At 35.6% G+C, this 22,564-nt stretch overlaps 1 protein-coding gene across 1 annotated transcript in view; it reads right to left on the reverse strand.

Annotated features, from left to right (window-relative positions):
- Positions 1-22,564, reverse strand: part of TFAP2D (transcription factor AP-2 delta) — a 60,732-nt gene that overhangs the window by 6,988 nt on the left and 31,180 nt on the right. The window contains exons 6-7 of the mRNA XM_010364284.1: positions 20,991-21,132; positions 14,574-14,687 (exon numbers count right to left, since the gene is read on the reverse strand). Of these exons, the coding sequence (XP_010362586.1) occupies positions 14,574-14,687; positions 20,991-21,132 (256 nt within the window). The remainder of the gene's footprint in view (positions 1-14,573; positions 14,688-20,990; positions 21,133-22,564) is intronic.

The following is a 22,564-nucleotide window of genomic DNA, read 5'->3' on the forward strand; positions in this document are numbered from 1 at the left end:
TTGTAGTGAGGGTGTAGATAAAAGGGACCCTGTACTCTGTTGGTAGAAAAGCAAACAGGTGCAGTCATTATGCAAAACACTATGAAAGTTCCTCAAAAACCTAAACACTAGAATGACAACATGATCCTGCAATCCCGTTTCTGGGTATATATCTAAAGAAATAAATATATCTGAAAGAGATATCTAAACCCCATGTTCATTGTAGCATTATTTCTTTTTTTTTTTTTTTTTGAGACGGAGTCTCGCTCTGTAGCCCAGGCTGGAGTGCAGTGGCCGGATCTCAGCTCACTGTAAGCTCCGCCTCCCGGGTTCACGCCATTCTCCTGCCTCAGCCTCCTGAGTAGCTGGGACTACAGGCACCCGCCACCTCGCCTGGCTAGTTTTTTTTCTTTTTTGTATTTTTTAGTAGAGACGGGGTTTCGCTGTGTTAGCCAGGGTGGTCTCGATCTCCTGACCTCGTGATCCGCCTGTCTCGGCCTCCCAAAGTGCTGGGATTACAGGGTTGAGCCACCGCGCCCGGCCTGTAGCATTATTTCTAATAGTCAAGATGGGGAAACAACTTAAGTGTCTTGTAGAAGACACTATATATATGTACAACGGAATATTATTTAGCCATAACAAAGAAGGCAATTTTGCCATTTTGACAACATGAATGAATCTGGAAGACATGATGCTAACTGAAATAACCCAGACACAGAAAGACAAATACTGCATGGTATCATTTATATGTGAAATCTAAAAAAGCCAAACCATAAAAACAGAGTAGAGGGTTGTTGTCAGAGGCTAAGAAGTAACAGAAATGGGGCGATGTTGGTCAAAAGGTACAAACTTTCAGTAATGAGATGAATAAGTTCTGGGCACCTACTGAATAGCATAGTGGCTATAGTTAAGAATCATGCATTATATATTTGAAATTTATTTATATTCAAGATATAATTAAGAGAGTATATCTTAAGTGTTGTCACCACACACACCCAAAATGTTACTATGTGAGGTGATGGATGTATTAGCTTGATTGTTGTGATCATTTCACAATATATATCAAATCATCATATCCTGCATCTTAAATATGTATAATTTGTATTTGTCAATTATACCTCAATAAAGCTGGTAAGAAAATAAACAGGTCTGAGATGGAAAACTATTATTATCAATACATACTTCACCTGACATTATCTGCCAGGAGTTGGGTATTAGTCACCTCCAGGAAGCATCTAGCCTGGGGAAGAAGGGGTGGGGACACCAATTTCTGGAGTAATATTTTTTCCTTAAACAATTTTATTTACATTTATTTTAATCACAAAACTAATTCCTTTATTTTTATTTTTATAGATTTAAGGGATATAAGTGTAGTTTCATTGTATAGATATATTGCACAGCAGTGTATGTAATAACTGAATTAAATGAACAGCTAAATGTTTCTTGGTTTCATTTGGGAATCTCTGATGCCCAAATCTGTAGGGTTTTGTTTCAAAGTTTTGCTCCAAGAATGAGAAAAAGGAATAGTGCAGATAGGCCCAATGTTTGCAGGGAAGAGTATTCTGTTAGCATATGAAAGATTAAATAGTAACTAAATTCTTTGCTTTCTTTTCAGAGTTCAATCTTTAAAGCTGGCAATAGTATAATGAATGAAGTTAAGACCTTTTTGTTAAGTCTAGAAATCACCTATTTATGGATAAAGAAAACACAAGCACATGTTTCAGAGACAATGAAGTTGTTAGGTAATCTTTAATCTTTGAGAAATCCTGGAAGATGAGACATAAAGTAGTAAAATTAAACAGAGAGACATGCCTTAACAGTTAAAGCAGGGGGGAAAAGATTTTAGAAACTCTGGGTTATTAAATTATATTTAATTAGTCTAACACATTTCTGTAATGGGATAGTTTCAAAATTTGAATTTATCAAGATTGAATTTACATATGGTAATATTTACTCTTTTCAGGTTTACAGTTGTTTGAAATTTAACCTGGTTAAATAGTTTACAGTTTACAGTTGGTTGAAATGGTGGTGTAACTACCACCATTACTCAAATCTCCCAAGCCCCAGCCCCTGGCAATCACTGCTCTAGTTTTTGTTCCTATAATTTTCATGTTTCCCCAGTTTCATATAAACCCAATCATGAAGTCTATAGACTTTCATGACTGGCTTCTTTCATTTATTATAATAATTTTCCGATTCATTTATGTGGTATTTATCAATATATTGTTTCTTTTTATTGCTGGCAAGTATTCCATTGAATGGATTTATGACAATTTGTTCACAATAGGTTATTAAAAAGCTGAAGTGTTAGTATTTAAAAAGTAGAAGTAGGCCGGGCGCGGTGGCTCATGCCGGTAATCCCAGCACTTTGGGAGGCCGAGACGGCGGATCACGAAGTCAGGAAATCGAGACTATCCCGGCTAACACGGTGAAACCCCGTCTCTATTAAAAATACAAAAAAATTAGCCGGGTGTGGTGGTGGGTGCCTGTAGTCCCAGCTACTCGGGAGGCTGAGGCAGAAGAATGGCGTGAACCCGGGAGGCAGAGCTTGCAGTGAGCCGAGATTGCACCACAGCACTCCAGCCTGGGCGATAGAGCAAGACTCCGTATCAAAAAAAAAAAAAAAGAAGTAATCACTGAAATGCTGCATGGATTTAGTAAGATATGTAATAAAGTAACTGCATTTCCTTTTACAAATGAGTTATTAGAGCAGTAGCAATATAATTGAATGCAGGATTTCAGCAATGCATCTAACAAAGTCTCCCCAAATACTGTATAAAAAGTTGGAGGGGAGGAGGAAGGTAAGCTAGATGACAGCAAAGTAAGGCAAATTCACAGCTGGTTGTACAATGACACCCAAAGTGTGGATGTAAGGGCGGTTGTCAACCTTGAAAGATGTCTCTTGTGGAGTGCTGCAAGGCTGTCATTAATCCCACTCTGCTGGACACGTTAATTAACAATGTGATTGAAGCCATCATAGATTTTTAGCTTAATAGCTGGTATGAAAATAGAGAGGAAAATTCCTGCATTGTGTAACAGAACCAAAGTTCTGAAAAACCTTAATGTGATAGACAGCTTAATTGGTGGGCCAAAATCAATGATAGGAAATTCAGGGGAGATTAAGGAAAACATGTCCATTTGGGTAAAAAGCAATTAGTGTTGCAATATACTAAGAAGGAGATCTGACTCAAGGGCTCTTCATAGGAAAGAGCTTTACGAAATCAGTAAGTCTAAATTAAAAAGGCAAAGGTCAAAATTTGAGGTTTGGAGCATAGTTAGGCGGACTTAGAGACTACGTCTACCTTGGACTATATTCTCATTCACTTTCTCTTTCTTTCTGTCTCTCTCTCTGTGTCTCTAACTAGATTACAGCTCAGTGATTTCATTTTCCTATTACTAATTTCACACTGAGGAGCAGAAAGGCTCTGACAACTTGACTGTGAACAATACCATCACCTGCTGAGAAAATTCAGACTAGGGTAGTTTATGGCACCTGATGTTAGGGAAAATGTAACTTATATTTAACAGTCATCTCCCTAATTTTATTCATGGTTTGAAAAGCTCCTATTTTGCTAGACCTCCCAATTAACATTCTCTAAAGTACCTTTCTTGCAACATAAAGCATCTCCTCAAATTGGCTCAGTTCAGGAAGGAGGTAACTGTTTACTGGATTCAGGGGTGAAGCTCCACTTTTCCGTTTTCCTCTTAAGTGTCAGGTTTCTTCCCCAAGTGTTTACATTTCAATGATTGGAAGAACACCACTGGGTAGAGTCGCCATTTCTAGGAAGCTTTTGCACTCGTGTGTGTAGTGTGTTTGTGTGTGTGTGTATGCATATATGTGTGAAAAAGAGAGAAAGAGTGTGTGTGTACCTGTAGACTTGTATTGGTTTTGCCTTCTTATAAAATGGCATCTTCTTCTTGACCTGTGGCCTTGACCTGAATGTTTTACTGATACAGTCTGTAACTTTTTACATGGAAATGTATTGCAACCATTCAAACTGTATTCTCTAACGGTGGGTGTCAAAACTATAGAAATTGAGGCTCAGAAATGAAAGAGAAGAGGGAGAACAGAGGGTGGAAAAAAGAGACTGCTGTTCAAAAGAAAATATATTTTAATCCTTTCTTCTTTTTCCCTGTGTGGTTTTGCTAATAAGATGGTAGCAACAACCCATTTTTAACTTGGACAGTGTTTATACTTAGAAATCGCTTGACTTTAATGACAAGAACCTATCAGAAAATTCCATATAATAGGAATTTCACAAACTTCTATTCGCGCCTTATAATCCCTGGTTAACTGCATTTCTTGCTCATGGTCAAGGCCTTACCTACATTTATGTTTAAAATCTCCAAAGCTTCAGTTCTTACTTAGAATGTAAGCTAGTATAGGATTCTGAATGCTAGCGGAATGAGAGCCATTTTACTTTCTCTAATCTAAGTAAGTATAGTTTACATTTCACTAGCTTAATTGTATGCTAGATAAATTCTACAAAGTTGTGTCCATATTTTTCTAATTGTCCTTCAAAAATGCTTTATCTTTACTTTAATTGATTTGTCTAAACTAATTTAAATTAGACCACTAAAGCAATTTTCTAAAACAGAGCCTGAAGCAACCTTCTATGGAATCCTCTCCTGAATTCTTCTTATCTTGGCAAGAGTTGTGCCTGGTATCCAGCACCTTTCTACCTACTAATCAAACACTGATCCAATATGTGTTATAAAGGAAATGAAAGTCTCTTTAGTATTTGTCACTGAAGATTAGATCACTCAGTTGTGTCTGCCAGCCATGGATAAATTTTTCTAGCTTTCTTTTGGGGTACAAAAAGCTGGAGGTAATAGACAGTATCGTGCTACAAACTAGAAAACTGAAAATCAATAGAAAATAGCCTGCCATCATCATTTAAGTAATTTGACTAAAAGCTAATTTCATTTTGTAAAGTTTCAACTTTTTACCTGAAAAAGCAAGCAAGCCTTTTTATCCACTTTTTTTTTTTTTCTTTTTTGGTGTGTGTGAAGGTTGAAATGGTGTTTGGGTTATTATTCCTACTATTTTGTTATATTGCGTCATTCCAATGGGTGTTTACTATCACTAATCTTTTGATTTCTAGAATAGCATACCGACGTCACTCAGTTCTGCTTTTTGCCTTCTGGGAAGCATGCAAACAGTAAGATTTAAATGCAAGACAAATCTCCTTTTCCTTTCCTCTGAGATTATTCAGTTACTACAGGCTTAGGTCCAAGTGCAGTCTATAATCTCACTACAGTGTTAGGTGGCCACCAGATAAGTGCCTTCTACTCATGAGAACAGCCCAGTAGAGAGGGAGTCTGGGGAACAGACCTTCAACAACAACAGCAAAGAATTATAGGTCTTCTCCGCCCCACCTTACTTCCTCTCACAACTCTGAGTATTAGACACTTTATTTCTAAAGCAGCACAACTTCTAAATGTAGGCCATGAAAAGAGACCCTTACATGCTTGAGGATAAGCATGTAACTGAGGCTTATCCTCCAGAACTCAATGGCATCTATTCTTTGTAGCCTAAATGATTCAGAAAACAGATGAAAGGTGAAACCAGTTGATGGTGCTTATTTTCTACATAGATTATCTTATCTCATGGTCCCAAGTACTTTTACAATGGAATTTAATTAAGATACACAGTTAAAGTATCTAGTTCTCTGGTGGTGAAGAATCATTGACATCTACTCATTAAGGAAAGCCTTGACAACACTCCCAAATGTTCTGTGGTTTCTCAGTTGGTGGTTCTCAACCATAGATGCATATAAGAAATCACTCACAAATCTTATTTCAAAAATAGTAATATATGGACTCCACCCCCAAGACCTTGATTTAATTGGTTTGGGATGAATCCAAAGCATCAGTATTTTTTAAACAACCCTCATTCCATTTAAATGCAGAGAAAAAATTCAGTATGTCTCCTTAGGACCAAGAAATAATGCCTAACTATTATGTCTGCATTCCTCCTTGGGAAAAAGAGGATGATAAACTTCTGCAGCATTTCCCACAAGACCTTCTGCAGAATCTTAGTGTTACGTAATGTTAATATGTACTCTGAGATTTAAAAACAGTTTTCATGATCAAGTTTTAGAAACTGTGGCTAAGTGTTCCCTCCTTTCAAAAAGGGTTCTGGGAGTCTTTGGTATGCCAATATGCATTGTCATACTTCAAGATAGGTACAATAATTAGGGTTTCTTGAACCAAAAAACCTTTGACCATGAAACACTTTCAGAGAGCATCTCATAGGACTGACTAGTGCACTATGAAACTCAATTTGGGGAAGTATGTTTATGACTACCCTGAATCTCTGTCAGATTGGGAGATGTGTGTTCATCCACTGCCCTAAAGTCACATTCCTTCTGTTCTTCTCAATTACTTTGAGGTCCCAAAGGGGAATGAATGGGTCCTTGTGTCTCCGTTTTACCTCAGTACAACTCAATAGCAAAGCAGGCTAACATTAGAAGAGACTACAATCAATTACATCCAAGTCAACTTCTTGAAAGTGATAACATTTGATGTTTGTACTATAATTTTTACATATGAGAATGGAGATTATAGGGATACGTTAACCATCTTGTTACATTTCTCCCTATCAGACATATTTTCTATTTGGAATAGAGAAATGAAAATGCTAAGCTTTTTAAAATGGTTTTTATTGAACTGTTGATGTTTTAAGATGAATAAGTTGACAAAACATAAAAGGAAGATATGAGATGATATAGAAACTCAGCATAAGTAATGATTTTAAATGAATCTGTAAATTAAGAATGGAGTAAAATATTATTGATCTAGAAAGAACCTTAGAAATCACCCAGCTTAACTGCATTGACTCATGAACATGCAGAAGTCACACGGGTGAAATTCCTATTTTAAATTCACACATCTAGTTGGTAACCAAGTGGAGACTGAGTTAGGTCTCCTGACAATTAATCCTGAGTGCTTCCCACCATGCCATATTGTCTTTTGTCAATTTCTCTTCAGTCCATAGCTCAACAAAGATAGACAATATTTAAATAAAAATTAACCAAAACTCTTCCACAATGTATGCGTTCCCCAAAGTCAATTATTCACACATGCAGTTATTACAGGGTCATGTTTGCAACTTTTAATTAGAAACAGTTACCTCTGGCTTCTATTGTTTTAACCACTAGTCTCCTATGTGCTAAATCTAAAAATCCATAAAAATGTCATCAAAAGCCCTATAATTGATGCTTTAATGTATGTTCCTCCTGACAAAGATTCATTGCTTGAGTAAACTTTAGGCAGGTTTCTGAACCTTCTCCTAGTCCCATCTTTGCATTTCCTTGTAAAAATCCAGTTTTAGCAAGGAAGATCTCCCACAACTCATATCTGCTGACCCTTGCTTTTGAGATCACAGATTTAATTGAAATTTCATTGTCTCTTTTCTCACACTAAAGAATGCTTAGTGAAGAAACTCGCCCACTGTTGATGACCTTCCCAGACACTTTTCCATCTCAAGAAAATTTTAACAAAATAAAAACAAAAAACAAAACCTATGCACACTTTAGGCTTTTTGGAGAAAACCAAACATGCTCACATTTGACTAGAGACAAACATCTGCTCTTCAGCATATTGCCAAGAACAGAGCAATCAGAAAATACCAGTTGAGTTGACAGTAAGGCGTGTCATATGTGGAACCCTGAAGGAAATAGGAATGAATAACCCTTGAAGAGAAAACTAGGGAAGACATGAGAACTGCGTTTAGAAAGTGGGAGGGAACCAGGATGAAAGTAACTCTGTAAAGCCCGCAAGAAGTGGGACATTGGGAAATGGAAGGAAGGCATTTCTAACAGAGTTGTCAGAGATAGAGAGCAGTCTATTATTGAGAGTTTCCAAGCTTGAGATGGATGATAACTTGACAGAGATGTTGGAGAGAAGGTCTAAATGTTGAAGAAGAGTAGGAAATGTTAGAGGCCTTCCAACACTGAGAATCATTGAAGAAAATTTAATCACCAGCAAGCACACAGATGTCTGGAACTGCCTATACATTCCTTATTTCCCAAGGCAGTAGTAAGAGGGTATATTTCTAAGAAAGTAGGCTGTCAGGATAATTTATGAGTTAAATAGGAGAATTAAGCACGTTGATCATTTTACTTCCCTAGTCCATCATCCAATTAAAACATCATGGCCCTGAGAATGAACCAGTGGAGAATATACACAGGACCCAATTGAGATATTATTGTAATCTACATTTATTTACATATATTTATTGCATGCATACTATTCGCTAGGTACTGTGGATAAAAAGAAGAAATTTCCTTATTTCCCCAGGTAAATTACCAGTATGCTTAATCTCCTATTGTAGCATCACTCTTGTATATTATAAGCCTATATATATCTATATAGAATATTTATATCTATATTCTATAGATATAGAATAATTATATATTCTCTCTTTCTCTCTCTCTCTCTCTATACATAAAATTATTCTCCATTTTAGAAGTTCTAAAGAATGGGATAATCCTCTAGTCATCTTTTCACTACCTGCCATTAACATAGTAGAAACCATAAATAATAATTCTACTAGAAATAACAGAAACAACAAAATTTCAGCCTCCCAAGATACATGCTGAGAAAAAAAAGTTTCCTCATTTTTTGGACAGGGTGTCTTCCCTGAACTGAGCCTCCAAGATAGTCTAACTCCTTTTTTTTTTTTTTTTTTTTTGAGATGGAGTCTCGCTCTGTCACCCAGGCTGGAGTGCAGTGGCATAATCTCAGCTCACTGCAAGCTCCACCTCCCAGGTTCACACTATTCTCCTGCCTCAGCCTCCCAAGTAGCTGGGACTACAGGCGCCCGCCACCACGCCTGGCTAATTTTTTGCATTTGTATACAGACGGGATTTCACTGTGGTCTCTATCTCCTGACCTCGTGATCCACCCATCTCAGCCTCCCAAAGTGCTGGGATTACAGGCGTAAGCCACCACGCCCGGCAAGATAGTCTAATATCTTATTACATTGTCAAATGTGCTTTTGCTTAACTTCAGATTCAAGGAGATTATGAGAACATAAGAGACAAAGAGGGGAAAATTTTAAGATTTCCTGAAATCTCAAAGAGGGAAACTCCTAATATTTCAAAAAAGTAGGACTCTGGGTTTCCATCTGAGCTGAGGCTACTCTGACCATGAAACCCCATGCCACCTTTGTCTAATTGCCACCACTCTTCCCAGGAACTGTAAGTCTATGGGGTCTTCTGCAGATGTCAATCAAATCTTTTCCCCCTTCTCGTTTGTGTTGTGGTGTCTGCTGTGTTCTCTACAACAATACACACTGTTGATGGTACTCAGTAAATTATAAATAATGAATAAGCCTGCCTTCTGTCATTTTGATGGAAACAAGAAGCTTTCCAGGCTGTGAATTCTGAGAAGGGTCACTGCTATGCATACGGCTTCCCAGAACACACTGATATGTCAACTGCCATGGAAAACTAGAAGTAGTTATCTGTGCTTTGTCTGGACATATTAAATCTGCTGAAAGTATGCCACAGTTCTCAAGGCACCAAATTGGCCAACCTATAAGGTATATTTTTAAGTGGTCTGCATTGGGAAGGAGGTTTAACTAAATAAAATAGTAACACAAGTTGATGTTATTAATTAGAGTATTCTCTATGCCTATCCAATTACACTCCCTCTTCACTTCTTTCCCAGCTAGCATTCAGTAAAATACGGTGGAAAATCGTACTCTGACAATTGTCTGCTTTCAAAGTCAGATGTGATATGTCTCCTTTGTAATTCATCTTTCTCTTGAGCTTATGGTTCTATCGAAATTACAGTTGTCACTGTCAGCAGAAAATTTTAAAAGGGACACACTCAGCCCAGTAGCGTTGCTCATACGCCTGTAATCCAGCACTTTAGGAGGCTGAGGTGGGCAGATTGCTTGAGCCTACAAAGTCGAAACCAACCTGGGCAACATGGTGAAACTATCTCTATAAAAAATACAAAAAAATAGCCAAGCATGGTCGCACATGCCTGTAGTCTCAAGAATCAGAATCTGAGCCCAGGAAGTCTAGGGTACAGTGAGACATGATTGAGCCACTGTACTCCAACCTGGGTAACAGAGTGAGATCCTGTCTCACAAAAAAATAAAATAAAACAAAAATAAAAAAGACACGCTGTATGCTAACACATGTTTTCCCAGATTATTAGTAGAATCATCAATGTCGAATCTTTTTATTTTTAATTTTAAAATTTTTGATAGAGATGGAGTCTCTTCATGTTGCACAACCTGGTCTTGAAGTCTTGGCCTCAAGTGATCCTTCCACCTCAGGCTCCCAATAGAATGTTTTAAATATGTTAGTATACAATACAAAACTTGATAGAATTCTCAGTGACACTTTAAAAGTGAACTGGAGTTTTTCTTCTCCCAAAGGGGGAAAAAGAGCTTATAGTTACAGAATATCCTAGAACTGTGGTTCTTAAACCTGCCTAACAATCAGAATCAACTTCAGAGTTTTAAAAATAACATAGATACCTGAGTCCAGCCCTAGAACTACTGAATCAAATCTTTAAATATTAAATAAGTCCTCCAATCCTTGAGGTTTTTTTTAGTTTCAAGAGCAATTCTGATATAAAGCCAAGTTTAACAAATACACTTGTAAAGTGCAGAGTCTATTTCAAGGCTAAGCAACAAGCTGACTTTTGCTATCCTATTGTTAACATATTCTGTTGATGCCTTTTAAAATAAATGTGCAGTAAAGAAATTACACACATTTAAATTCAGTCTACATCAGGAACCTCCACTTTGGGTTTCAATTGGAAATGCCAATCATGTATCTTTTGTTTAAAATGATAAAATTTAAGACATGCAAAAGAATGAAGTTGGACCCTTACCTTACAACATAAACAAAAATTAACTCAAAATGAATCAAAGACCGAAACAAGACATACAACTGTAAAACTGTTAGAAGAAAAAATACAGGAAAGCTTTACTGCATTGTATTCGACAAAGATTTCCTGGATTTGACACAAAGAGCACAGGCAACAAAGGTAAAAATAAACGAATTAAACTACATCAAAATTTAAAACTATGTACCAGAGACACAATCAACAGATTAACAAAGAAATGTACAGAACGAAAAAAGTATTTGCAAATTATACATCTAAGAAGAGGTTACTATCTAGAATATATAAAAACCTCTAGCTTAATAAAAAAAAAAAAAAAACCTGGTCAAAAAGTAGGCAAAGGACTTAAACATTTCTTCAAAGATGATATAGAAATGGCTAACAAGCATATGAAAAGATGCTCAACATCACTAATCATTAGAGAAATGCAAATCAACAATGAAATATCACCTCACACCCATGAGGATGGCTACTATTTGGTGAAGAGATGGAGAAATAGAAACCTTGTACATTATCTGTGAAAATGTAAAGTGATGTAGCAGCTATGGAAAATGGTAGAATAGGTCCTCAAAAAATGACAAATAAAATTTCCATATCATCCAGCAATTTCCCTTCTGGGTGTGTATCCAAAAGAACTGAAAGCAGGACTTTGAAGAGGCATTTTCACACCCATGTTCTTGGCAGCACTAGTCATGATAGTCAAGAAGTGGAAGCAACCTAATTGCCATCAATGAATGAATGGATAAACAAATGTGGCATATATAGGCACATACACACTTACACACACACACACAAACAGAAATGTTGTGCATCCTTAAAAGGAAGAAAATTTTGGCACATGCTACGACATGAATGAACCTGGAAGACCTTATGCTAAGTGAAATAAGTCAGTTGCAAAAAGGCAAATACTATATGATTCCTCTTATATGAGATGTCTAGGGTAGTTAAATCCACAGAAACACAAAATAGAATGGTAGTTGACAGAGGCTGGGGAGAGGAGAAGATGGGAAGTTGTTTAATGGGTACAGAGGCAGTTTTACAAAATAAAAAAGTTCTGGAGATGGGTAATACAACAATGAAAATATGTTTGACACTACTGAATTGGTTAGAAATGGTTAAGATGATAAATTTTCTGTTATGTATTTTTAATCACAGTTTAAGAAAAAGACATAGTAGGAAATTTGCCATAAAGAAATCTTTGGTTATGTGATTTGTATCATCCTACTACTTTTGTTATGAAATCAGAAGATTTTATCTAAATAAATAATTTTGACTATAATTAAAGAAAAATAAAAATTCTGGCAAACATTTAAAAAGCATAATAAATAGGAAATCATAATTTTCAAATATTCAAAATATTCAATATATAAATAATACCAACATGTTATAGATGATACTATCGTAAGTAAATATGTAGTGTTAGAAAGTTTTAAGATACGGTTATGCTTGAAATTGTGATTAAGAAACTGAAGCAACATACAATCTTGAGAGTTTTATACCCCCAATAAAACCTCACTTTCTTTTCACTAGGGGTGAGGGTAGCCGTTTACCATATAGTTAGCTGCACTCTGAGTAACACCAGCTTGTTCCCATATTCTGTACAGGGAGGTAAATAAGAGCTTATAAAACCCACAAAGAAAATGTGCAGCTCACATTTTCGAGTCGGTTTTCTCTAAAGAGTTCTGTGGCACTAAGTTGGCAACTGACTAATGTATTGACAAATCAGCAAGTTGTGCCTATGCTAAGAAGACAAATGTTTTGCCTATTTATTTCACACTCTAGCTGATGTTCGACCAGTGCTCTATTTTGTTTTGAGCATAAAAAGAATGGCTTACTATCTGATGAAGGCCTCAGCATCTGTAATTGGAAATAATCTAGCATACATGTCAGAGTCTCATTTCTCTGTACTTTAATAGTATGCTCCTTCTCGAAGTAAAATTGTAATTTAACACACTTCTTTAAATCCAGAATCAAACCTCAATGAAAATTAAGTTCTGAGTTGATCTTTTGTAAAAATTATAAATCCCTTTATTGTGCACACAAACAAAAATATGAGAGATATTTGTATAGATATAATGCTAGAAACAAATTTAAACTTGGATCGGTGGTGAAGATAAATGAAACATCATTTACTGAACGCCTACTTCATATTCTTTATCTCATTTTAGCTCACCTATGGCCATATAATAGAGGGGTTCTTATCCTATTTAAAGCTGAAGAAATAAAGGTATGGAATGAGTGGGTGAGTTACCCTAAACAACCCAGCTCACATACATAAAGGTTCACAGACACAAGGATTTGAAAAGGTTTTGACTCCAAAACCTTTTGCTCATATCATCTGGGCATTTTATTTTCCCACAATTTTATTACACTTCCTATCACTAGCTCAACTGAGTGATAGGAGAGAAGTCCTGTGAAATATATCCTACATTTTGTGCATTTTTGGAAGATAAATCCTAAGTTGAGTCTTCAGAGATGTGTGTCTATTACATCTTGAGGAAACTTGTGACATATTGTAAAATAGAATATTCTATTTAACTGTCTCTGATGTTGCAGCCTAAATTTCAACTTATTTAAACACTTGTTATTTTATGTAATGAAGCGCCCTCCTCAACAGCTTTACAATTTTTGACAGGTATTGAAATAACGTTAATATTTAATGTGTATTAGTCTTTCCTTAACCATTGTTTAACTAAATGATAATAACTAAGAAAGGATACAATATGCCTATCATGTAGGCATTAAAATTCTAGAGTTTTAAAAATGTAAGGTACCTGAGTAATTACCATGTTCTTTCTCACATTCCATCTGGGGCATAAACCAACCAGATGAAAAATATTTTCTTCATTCCCAAAACACATCAGAAAATGAAATTTAAAATATGCTTCCAATAATACACTTCATGCTCTTGTGTGGTCTAACTTAAGAACCATTTGCAGTTTCTAATTGCATAGAAATTTTTATCACAGTTCTGGAAAACCAGTTAGTGATATCCTGTTAACTTCTGTCATGGCATCTTTCCATCAAACAATTTGTGTCACCAAGATAAAGAACGACTGAAAAGATTTCAGAGCCCTCATCCAAAAATGCTAAGTATTATTTGAAATAATACTGTTCACTTTTATAAAGTAATGATTTCCTAACAATGCATAAAGATATAAAATTTTCCAATTTAAAATGCTTCATGCATTGTTATTCTCTCAATTTGATTTTATAAGCTTGGAATTTCAAAAAGTTCAGTCAATCACTGCTATGGTCTGAATATGTGTGTCCCCTTTACCCCACTCCAAATTCATATATTGAAACCTAATCCCCAATGCAATAGTGTTAAATAGAGTCTTTAGGAGGTGATTAGCTTATGAGGGCAGAACCCTCATGAATAGGATTAGTGCCCTTATAAAAGAGCCCAAGGGATCTTATTTGGCCCTTTCATCATGTGGGAGAAAATTGAGACTGTGCCATCTCTGAAGCAAAGAGCAAGCCTTTATCTAACTAACTCTGCTGGCACCTTAATCTCCGACTTCCCAGCCCTCAGAACAGTAAAAAATATATTTCTATTGTTTATAAATTACCCAGTCTAAGGTATTTTGCTATAATCCATCTGAAAGGACTAGGACAGTCACCGTATAAATATATAAGTGATATCTCTAGATAGAACTGTGATAGGAATACAAGAGTCTGGGTTAGTAAAGAATTTGAGCAATCTGGAAAACCAGTCTTACCTGAAATGTGTTAAATGTCTCTGGATGTCAAGGTCTAGAATTGGAGTGGGTCTGGAGGATCCCAGCGGTGATCTATCTTGGCTCAAGAGGTCTTGGAATTCTTTACAGATTTGTCTAAAATAAAAGAATCAAATTTAAAATTGAACTTTTGAAATTGGGCTTTAATTTCATCCCATGATATTTAACCAAAGACTTGTTCTCTCTTTTAAAAGCAGTCTAGATAACATTTCATAAAGCAACCTCAAAAGTTCCATTCATAGCATACAGTTGAGGTTCACAATGGTGACTTTGCTCTTAACAGCTGTAGGATAATCATACAACATTTCAAACAAATAACAATCCACGAGCACTGATAAGGCCAATGTTCATTTTTAAGATGACTATTCATAAATTAACCTCAGGATAAGGGAAACCCCATATGAAATGATCACGATGATCTTTTTAATTGAAATGTGATTTTTTTAGACATCATATCTGTAAACAAATTTAATTAAAGTTATAATCTTACTTCAGAGCCATGATTCAAACAGACTTCAGAAAATCCTTTTTTTCCCAAGATTGCATTAGAATTCATATTCTTATGAGCTAACTTTATATGTTAATATTTGAAGCAGATAATCACCAGTAATTTAGTTCACTAGCCTCACAGAAATGGTTGTATTATGTTCCATGTAAGCTAATTTCTTGCAAAAAGTACCCTCAAGGTAACTTTTCTGCTGCATTTTTTTGCTTTAAGTGGTTATGGTTTTAGGTCATTGGTTTCAGTTTAATTACAGTATTAGCATGTAACAATAGAGCCCTTGTGATGTGCAGTGCAAATGATATAATTCTAAAGAAGCAGAATACACTATACAAAGAGATTTTGTTTTTGTTTTGTTTTTTAACAACAAAACACTAAATTAGTCCAGTCTCTGAAAAGTAAAGGATTGCCAAGGAATTGCTTAAAAGCATCCATCATCTAAAGTGAGGTGACTCCGTAATCAAGGGATAATATGACAGTAATTAGGTTTTTTATCTGTTTTTACAATGGGCAGTCCCAAAGTATAATATTGTAGTCCCGACTTTGACCATCAATGTAACAAAAGACAGGTATAGAAGGGTCAAATTATTTCAAGTGAATATGGACTCGGCCATTATTCTGCTGCAAGCCATTTGTGTCATTAACAAATGACTACCAAAAAGTGACAAAATATCTTGATATTTTGATCAGTGGAGACTTCTTAATCAGGTATCTAAAATGTATTGAATTCCATCAAGGATCGCTTATGATATTTTAAATGAACAATGAAGGTCTGGTTTAATGCCAGTGTTCAAATATTGTGTCATTTCACAGAATTGCCTTATTCGTGTTTGCAGAACACAGGTGAAAGTATAAAAAGAGTCAGAAAAAGGAAAAAAAGTCCTTATTTGCTTCAATGAAATAAGATACTCCACATCTGCTTCCTAAAGGACCAGTTGGATCTCTGAGATACAGTATCTGAATACATGCTTTTTAACAACTGTGTGTTTCTACTTTCATTGAGAAGGTTTCTTTTGAACTCCTCACATTTTTTGTTGTGAGACTCAGTTGCTTTATGAAATATACCCATTTTCAGGTGTATTGCCCATATTTTAATCAATGAATGCAACTTAATCTAAGTGTTTGGTGCCATTTTGAGGAGTATATCATCATCTTTTGTGCTTTGTGTTATTTAATATAGATTTGTTGTCTTTGTTTATTGAAATTTCTAACTAAAATTTTAAATTTAGCCTCATGCCATCATTTACAAATTACTGTATGGTAGGTCATCATTATGATCCATTCTTACAAAGAAAGATTGGTGTTGTTTTTAGACTTTTGTTTTTAGCAGTCTTTTTTTTTTTTTTTTTTTTTTGAGACGGAGTCTAGCTCTGTCGCCCAGGCTGCAGTGCAGTGGCGGGATCTCAGCTCACTGCAAGCTCCGCCCCCCGGGTTTACGCCATTCTCCGGCCTCAGCCTCCGGAGTAGCTGGGACTACAGGCGCCCGCCACCTCGCCCAGCTCGTTTTTTTGTATTTTTTAGTAGAGACGGGGTTTCACCGTGTTAGCCAGGATGGTCTCGATCTCCTGACCTCGTGATCCGCCCGTCTCGGCCTCCCAAAGTGCTGGGATTACAGGCTTGAGCCACCGCGCCCGGCCTGTTTTTAGCAGTCTTTTAGTTTTAGTTTTTCTATCAGATTAAAATAAATTTTAAAACATTAACACAAAGATTGAAACATTGCTTTAGTTATTATGGCATAATATCAGAATTAATTGGATAATGGAATAAACTTTTAAGTTGACAAATCAACTTTGTTCCTGTATAAATAATACAGCAAGTTATAATAAAAATTGATGAAGAAATTACAAAAAGCTAAAGCGGTGGAAAAATTTAACTCATGCTAAATAATTCACACATGGAGCTCTAACAGGAGTAATATTAGAACTCTCTCCCTTTTATATTTAATTCTACAGCTTAACTCACTCACTTTCAAGTTTAGACTTGAAAACAGATGACAATCCTGTAGATTCCCCCTAGGCAATTATCATCATCATCTCATTATGGCACTTACAGAATTATGATTTTATGACCACTTTCATTCTTATTTAAATTTTTATTTATAAATCTACAAAAAGAAACAATCTTACATCTCAAGACAAAATGTCGTATTATGAATTATGTAACACAAAATGATCTTCAGTGAATCATACATTCTAACTTTATCACTTACATCATTGTCCTTAAGGACGTAAGTTTTTAGCTGATGTCTGAAATCCACGTTCTCTATTTCACCTTTAGATGATTAATATTATGGTAACACTAAAAGTTGTTAACTATTCTGCTTTACCTTAATGCAAATCAAATGTTAGACATATTTAGTTCTAAATTCAATGAAAAAGTTTAAATATGTTTTCTATTAACCAACTAAACACATGTTTTGTCTGGTTCATTTTTAGAATTCAAAAAATGTTTCAGTTTATATTCTTTCACCTAAGTAAATGTCTAAATTACACCAAATATTTAATCAGCAAAACACTGGAAATAAAGAGGAATTCGAAGACTAATGACACTTAATTAATAGACTCTTTACACAATTGTATACTTGGCAATATACTTAAAGACAACTGAATCTGTAATTCATGGAGGTAAAAAAGAAATATGTAGGCCAATCTGACAATGCAGATTAGCAACTGGATCTCTCATTCAATAAATTTTAGATTTCATGTATATTTTTTATACAGTTGTTCAAGTCTTATGAATAAAGGTGAACTGACCAGGATGTAATGAATATCCATAATAGGCTAGTCAATATTAACTTTTACCATTTTAATTGACGAAAATATCCAATGCTTTACCATTGGTGTAAAATTAGAAACTTCTCAGAACACATTGGGTCCATTCATATGTTGCACAAAACAGGTATTATTTCTACACATCCCCTAGTTTATCTAGTTATAGTGATTACTGGTTATATTACATATGTTTGCTATGACTGCAGTCTCTGATTCTCTAATTTTTATTTCACATAGTCCAATAAGAAGATAGGATGCATATAAATAACAAAAATAAAAAATTATAAGCTGTATTATAATTTTCAGATGTTTATGCCTATTTACTCTCTGTAAAATAAGTTAATTGAAATGAGTGGAATTCTTGCTTGACATTCAATGGTCTGCAAATTGTGCAGCTATAAGCAGACAGATAAAAGAAAATTACATGTTCTCACAATGTTTTATGAAATCAAAGTTCAAAATATCACCTAAAATAATATATGTTACTTAGATCCCAGGTAAAAGGAAAATACTACTACCTAGTCAAATACGCTACTCGAAAATAGATGTCTCAGTAAAATTTTGACAAATATGAATGCATTTCTCTTATTTCCCTCAAATTCTTCTAGCATTACTTCTATTAAAACAAAATCTCAGTGCCAATTTGAATGTACTCAGAGGCTACCACAGACTTCAATAGAATGATGGGAATCTCTAAGAAAATAGGAATTGTTATTTATTGTGTCAATGATGGTAGTGGTGAATACTTCCAAAACCATTCCTGGGGCAAGGAGCACAGGAAGAAGTGTTTCTCTGGATTAAGGAGTGAAAGTCTTTGAATACGCGTGATAAAACCACAACCAAGTCATTTTGAGGTAGAAAAAATGAAGGTGTTTCTCTTGGAAATTTGTATTTTGGGACAACAGTAAAATTCACATGGATACGTGCATTGGTAAATGTGCATGATTCTGCCAGCTAGGTTGATATGCTATGGAAACACCTGGGAGATATTACCTAAATTCTAGTACTGTATAATTATCTTGCTCTGTAACAAGTCTTTATCTTTCTCCTACGGTAATGTAAAGGATTCAAACTAACTATATGTGCTTTCAGCTCCTTCTGAGAAACTGAAACATGACTGAAATTATTTGGGAAAAAAAAATTTAGTCAAGAAGTTATTTGGAAAAGGAAAGGAGTCCACAGTAGAGGTAAAGACTCCCAGAAGACACACTATGCAAAAGGTTCAGATTTAGGTCTTCCTACTAGCAAGTTTTCAGGGGCTTCCACATCACAAAATTTACTCCCAGATTTTAAGCCCAACTTTCATACCTGCCTTATAATTTTCTTTCTCTATCTCTTGGTCTTCATTCTGTCTTTCTGCTATTCCTTTCCCCTTAATCTTGTTTTGCTTTTTTGCTCTATTCCTTCTGCCACCAACTTTTGCTTTTCTTCTCTTTGGGACAAGATGAGATAATCTAGTACTTTCAGAACAGCAATAGATAAATAGAGTCCTAAGTCCAAACAGTGCCAGCCACAGCAGTGTGTAAACTTCAATTAAGGGATTCAAGTGTCTTAGACAAACCTGTGAGATGGTAAGTATCCCATATACTCCTTAAATTTGTAAAAAGACCTGTGTTACATAAGAAGCTGGTAGAAAATAGAATATTTAGTTTTGGTTTTATGCATTTTGAGCCAATTTAAATTTTAGCCAGTATGTTGTAAAGGCATTAAATAACTATTTTTTATCAGTTTCTAAGAGGTAATGTTTTTAATACTCTGCCCTAGATTTTCTCTTAAAAAGTTTTCACTAAGGCTGGGCATAGTGACTCATGCTTGTAATCCTAGCCCTTTGGGAGGCCAAGGAGTGCAGATTGCTTGAACCCAGGAGTCTGAGACCAGCCTGGGCAATATGGCAAAAATGTATCTTTACAAAAAATATAAAAAACAGGGGGGCGTGCTGGCTCATGCATGTAGTCTCAGCTACTCAGGAGGCTGAGGTGGGAGGATCACATGAACCTGGGGAGGGTGAGACTACAGTGAGCCATGATCGCACCACTGTACTCTAGCCTGGGCAACAGAGTGAGACCCTGTCTCAAAAAACAAACAAACAAAAAAAAACGAAATACTTTTCCCTGAATAAAAAATTAATTCATGAATGACAGTTATTAACCAGCTGAAACTATCAGTTCTAAAATCTTAATATAGAATTAAAAATTATTTAAGATTCTTAATGGCCTATATGTAGCAATAACTTATTGCAATAAAGAGAGGATAACAAGAATTAGTTACTACCAGAAGGATTTTCCTCTAAAACTTTTGAACATAACCTGCAGTGCTACCTGCGGTTCTGTTGGATTTTTACACAATAAATAGTAGTATTCCCACTAATTATCGAAGAACTTTCAAGTGTCAGGGAATTTAAGTCATCTCATGCAAGCTTCCCCCTTTTCTGTTGTATTGTCAAATTTGTCTGTATCATTTTCCTCATTATTTTAGTTTGCATTTTAATTAGGCATTTTACAATTTCCAGAAGCTTTGAAATATATTATACCTTTAAAAAAAAAAGACAATAACGCTATGAGGCAGTACAAGGATGATTTGTTTACTCATACACAAGACAGGATGGGGGCACTCATGGTGATCCTTGGTCCCAGAGGTCTCCCTGGTACCTCTCACCAATCTGTGACCTCATCTTCTGTCACATTCCCCAAACATTTATGGTGTTTTGAGAGCTTTACCCTCATTATTAAGGCAAAATGAGTGCCTTAGACCAAATTACACAGCAACCAAAGGCATATTTGCCTGGGATCTACATTTCCTAAACATGTTTTTCTCCAAAGGATTTCTGCATATTCTGGAGAGGTCTTCCAAGAATTTTCATCAGTTTCAGTGACAGCCTTATCACTAATCAAGGGCAGTTTGTAAACCTTGCCTGGGTACCAAAGGGGGGAAAGTCCTTGTTTAATATATTTAGCTGCTGGTATGTGAGACCTTCCTTGTTTTAGAAAATGGGTGCCTTCCAGACTTGTTTTCCTCATTTCAAAGAAAATGAAAAAAAACAAAAACAAAAACAAAAGCAAACAACAACGACAAAAAAAAACAAAGACTGAAGACGAAAGCACACAGAGGTTTCCCTGTTCTGCTTACTTGGTCGCCAGGATCATCTTTTTTCTTGCTGTCTGTTCTTTCTGTTCCATATGTTGTCTGGCAAGATGTTCTCCTACTGCTTTGGCTGGAAACTCTGTTTCACAAGTGTAGCCAAAATCCCGAGCCAAGTGCAAAGCCTCCCCTGTTGGCAGATAACACAAGTGAGTTTCTCACCAGCATTCAACCTTAATAACAGTAGTGTCTTGCATTTTGCTCAAGCCTCACTCCTGGCTGTGGTCAGACAAATCATTTTTCCTACTTAAACTATTCAGGAAAAAAGACCTTTTGGGGGGGAAGAGGGGAGGTAATGAGGAAGAATGAGGGGAAATCGAGGAACAGAGAAGTGATTTAGCAGGCAGGGATAGGTGGAAAATTGAGGGGAACAAAACAGAAACACAATCCAGAAGTGTTGACTCCCCTCATGGTTCTGGTCATTAGACCAGACTGACTTCCCAGGTTTCACACATGATTCCCAAGGGAAATGGTCCCATGGACAAGTCATTTTGTGCCTGCTGAACCTACAACCTATTCTTAGTGTGTCTAAACTATTCAGATGTCTTTTCCATGAGACCTATTAAAATACCTACAGAGTGTCCAGATAACTTTTCAAGGAAGTTGAAGAACTTTGGAAAATCATGAATAACTTTGTTCTCTCACAAAATCCTAAACTCAAGTAAATTTTTAGGAAGTGGGGTAAAAATGGCTTCCCAGCAAAGTAAAATTAAGTGATGAAAACCAATCTGGAAAACAATGGTATTTTTAAAGCTCAGTCAGGGCAAATCTTACCTGACCACTAAATTTTTTTTTTTTAAATCAAGTTTTCTAAACAAAATGTAGTACATATATACCATGGAATACAATGCAGCCACAAACAAGAATGAGATCATGTTCTTTGCAAGAGTAGCTGAAGGCTATTATCCTAAGTAAACTACCACAGGGACAGAAAACCAAATACTGCATGTTCTTACTCATAAGTGGGAACTTAACAATGAGAACAGATGGACACAAAGAGAGAAACAACAGACACTGGGACCTACTTGGGGGTAAAAAGTGGGAGGAGCGAAAGAATCAGAAAAAATACCTATTGGGTAGTATGCTTATTACCTGGGTGATGAAATAATCTGTACACCAAACCCCCATGACACAGTTTACCTATATTACAAACCTGCACATGCACCCCTGAACCTAGAAGTAAAAAATAAAATCAAGTTTTTACTGTATATCTGTTAATACTAAGCATCTACTTACCTACTTTATTCAAGGCACAGTGCTAGGTAGGAGTAATGGGGAATATAAAAGAGTACCAAAGATTGCCTGTCTCTAGGAAAATGACAGTCATAACAATAATAGTAGCAACAACAACAAGTATCTTAGTTGTACTTCATACTTTTTATTGAACCTATATGAATATTACCTATAATCTTGTCATGTTTGTTGTTATTATGGTGACAGTATATAATATAAGATGTTATATTACAAGTACCAAGAAAAAATGAAATAGTTGATAATATGAAGAAAAAGGAGGAAAAGTTTATAGATATACAAAATATACAAAAGGGAACAGTTAATATCAA

This window comes from Rhinopithecus roxellana, chromosome 4 (assembly GCF_007565055.1).
Source record: "Rhinopithecus roxellana isolate Shanxi Qingling chromosome 4, ASM756505v1, whole genome shotgun sequence".
NCBI lineage: Eukaryota > Metazoa > Chordata > Mammalia > Primates > Cercopithecidae > Rhinopithecus > Rhinopithecus roxellana.